This window comes from Cynoglossus semilaevis, chromosome 17 (genome assembly GCF_000523025.1).
Source record: "Cynoglossus semilaevis isolate Cse_v1.0 chromosome 17, Cse_v1.0, whole genome shotgun sequence".
Lineage (NCBI taxonomy): Eukaryota > Metazoa > Chordata > Actinopteri > Pleuronectiformes > Cynoglossidae > Cynoglossus > Cynoglossus semilaevis.
In genome coordinates this window covers 15828396-15831451 of record NC_024323.1, presented here as the reverse complement: position 1 = coordinate 15831451, position 3056 = coordinate 15828396, and the positions used below count along the sequence as shown (strand labels likewise).

General features: G+C 48.7%; 1 protein-coding gene across 3 annotated transcripts in view; it reads right to left on the bottom strand.

Annotated features, from left to right (window-relative positions):
- The window catches only part of LOC103393727 (zinc finger protein Gfi-1b-like), a 5903-nt gene extending 3888 nt beyond the window's left edge, over positions 1 to 2015 (bottom strand). The window contains exons 1-3 of one of the 3 annotated variants that reach the window (XM_025064739.1): positions 1080 to 2010; positions 782 to 969; positions 204 to 335 (exon numbers count right to left, since the gene is read on the bottom strand). In XM_025064739.1, the coding sequence (XP_024920507.1) occupies positions 204 to 335; positions 782 to 969; positions 1080 to 1308 (549 nt within the window). In that variant the 5' untranslated portion in view covers positions 1309 to 2010. Of the gene's footprint in view, positions 1 to 203; positions 336 to 781; positions 970 to 1079 lie in introns of all 3 variants that reach the window. The other 2 variants (XM_008330794.2, XM_025064740.1) reach the window with 2 other exon arrangements.
- Between the last annotated feature and the right edge of the window lie 1041 nt (positions 2016 to 3056).

Below are 3056 nucleotides of genomic sequence, written 5' to 3'. Positions count from 1 at the left end.
TTCCAAAGACGTTTGTTTTCTGTTCTTTTAGCTAGCTAGCTAGTATGAGGTGTTAGCGGCCGCAGCAGCGGGATCTTTTAAGAAGGACGGACTGTAGGTCAGAGACGTGGACCAGGTCGATGAGGCGGAGAGAATCTGATCAATTTTCAAAACAAAACTTGGTTCAGGTTCAGGTTCAGGTTCAGGTCACGACTGTGTTCTACCTTGGTTCTGCCGCAGCCGCGGGCCACGTGTGACCGTCCTGTGGCTGCAGTGGACGTGGAACCGGTGTCAGACGGGCTGCGGGATGGAAGCCAAGTGTGGAGTCCACGTGAGAGCAGGACTTCAGACAGAGACTGTGGAAGGACAGGGGGCGCTCAAGGCTGGTTTGGAATCCCTGCACATCATTTATTGTGTACGTGTACGTGTACGTGTACGTGTACGTGTACTTTCATGCGTCAGTACTACAAATGATTTATCCATGAGTTGACCTGGTTTGACTCCAACTGTCATTAAAGACATTTTAATGGATATTAACTTTTTCACAATCAAGAATATTCAGAACATTTACTACATCTTCAAATACACAAACAACTACTACTAGTAAGTACTACTACTACTACTGTCAATATATTCATGATTTATAAATGTTTTTAGTTAAAAAAAAAACAGATCAGTCTGATCAGACCAGACCACGTGTGTGTGTGTGTGTGTGTGTGTGTGTGTGTTGTGTTTCTGATGGATCGTCTGGCTCTCATCAGAACCATCATGAGGTCCTGGTCCACGTGGGCTGCAACCCTACCTTGACACAGAGCAGACAGTGGCTGACTGGAGAGCTGAGGTCGGTGTGGCTCGTGTGTGTGAGGAACATGAGCAGCAGCTCCTCCAGCTCCCGCTCTCTGTCGGTCGACTGCTGTGGTCGCGGCGTCCACGGTGAAACTAGAACGCCACCAGACCACAGAGATGAGAACGTATCAAAAAAAGCTGTCCCTAAAATAATGTACAAAAAGAATTTCAAGAAAATCATAAAAGAAAAAAAAATCATTTTCATCTGAAAAGATTTGAAGAAAGTTGTTGTAATAAAAGGCCGTAAACGGTACCTGAGCGGCCGTGCTCTGCTCTGATCTCACTGTGTGGTGGGACAGGGGTCCCGTCCAGCGGGGGGTTCAGTTCGGTGAGAAGACCTTTGACCCCTGGAGCCTGTCCCCTGTCCCCAGTCCTCAAACTGTCCACGCCGCGTCCAGGGTCCAGGGCCCAGGGTCTGCAGGAGTCCCTGTGAGGTCCCGGCAGCTGAGACCTTTTGCACTTGACGAGAAATGACCGCGGCATGGCAGAGGAGCGAGTTCCCGACGGTACCGATGTCAGAGTGAACCTGAAAGAGTCTGCGAGTCAGAGGTTGAGCTCTCGCTGTCGGAGGCTGGCACAGCTGCAGCTTCAAGTTCAGTTAAAACACCGAAGTTTGAGGTTTCCTCCACCAACAGCATCTGCCAGCTGCAGAACAGACTGACTGAGGATGAAGAGCCGCCGTGGAGAGGAACACTGATCCACCGCTTCACCCCGTCACTCAAACCTTACTTCAGTGACACGACCTCAGAGACAATGATGACATCACTGTGGCGGGTTCATGATCCTCAGTCGACCTGCTTCCGTTTCAGTTGGATCGTTATATTAATAACTGTGATTAAAGATCAGAAGGTGAAAAAACCCACATCAAACGTCAGCAGAAACAAACGGAGATGTTTTTAAAAATAACCACAGGCTGCGGCCGTGGAGAACTTCTTCTTTTTAACTGTGAAATAACCAGTTTCCTTCAGACCAGAGTCGAGGACAAAGTCGTTGGACCTAACACTACTTTACTACTTTACTACTTTACTACTTTACTACTTCAATCCCTTCCATTTATACCATAAAACAAACTCAATAAAACGGTAACAAAAACCCATAGATCAACGTTGAAAACTTTTCACTACGTTTTTCTGTTTTTACACGTTTTTTACAAAAACGCTAATGTAACGTTAAGTCTTGTCGTTCTAAAACAAAAATGTATTTTATTGATTTATTTATGTCTCACTTCCTGCAGCCGACGACGGACGGAGTTTTAACCAACCAATCACGTGCCTCCTGGTTTGAAGAGGGCGTTTCCATTGGTCCGTGCGAACGACGTCCCAGCAGTTCTGTTCCTACAGACCGGACCAGTCTGTGCGTCTGTTTTCTGGTCTGTTGTGTCACAGTGACATCACAGCAGGTGTTCTTGACCTCTTGACCTCAGCACATTTCTACACTTTGTTCCAAACCAACTCTCGAGTTCTCTGACCTCTGACCTCAGACTCAAATCCCATTTGAACTGAACCACAGCGCTCCTTTTTCTGCAGACGTCTCCCTCCGTTCCCCCCAGCAGCGTTGAACGGCGCGGCGTTCACCTTGATGTGCACGGAGGGCGCCGCGTCAGAGCCCTGTGGTCGATGTGGTGGGGGGCTCGCAACCTTTTCCCAGGGGCTGTCGGGGAAAGTGTGCGAGAAGAGTGGCAGGAGCTGAGACGGGCTGGTGGGTTCTGTGGCTCGGCTCTGGGGGGGGGGGGTTCTTGTTCCCCTGCTGGGGGAAGAAGAGGGTCTTTCTAGGAACCTGAAACTCAGGGAGACGTCGGGGGGGCGGCGGGGGGGGGGGGGGGTCTGACGGAGTCGTCTTTTCTCCACATTTAAGGCAGAACATTTTACAGGCCTTTATCTTTAAATCTACAGATGAGAAGAGTGCCCCCTATGGGTCAACACCTGCCTTTCTGTTTCTCTGATGAAGAAAAAAGGATTGTCATAAGGAGGCGCTGCTGAGCTCACTTCTTGTCCAGCGTGTTCCACGGGGCCTGGTTCCACCGCTGGAAGGGTTTTTTATTCAAATGGTTTCTCTTTTCTCTGATTTTTTTTTTTTTTTATTTCAGAAAAACAAAAAGGAGCAACGAAAACAACAGTCGGCCGTGTGTGTGTGTGTGTGTGTGTGTGTGTGTGTGTGTGTGCGGCTGAAGTTGTTGACATTCTCACGGTCAACAGCTTCTCGTTCTTCACCCCACCCTGTTTATTCTCACT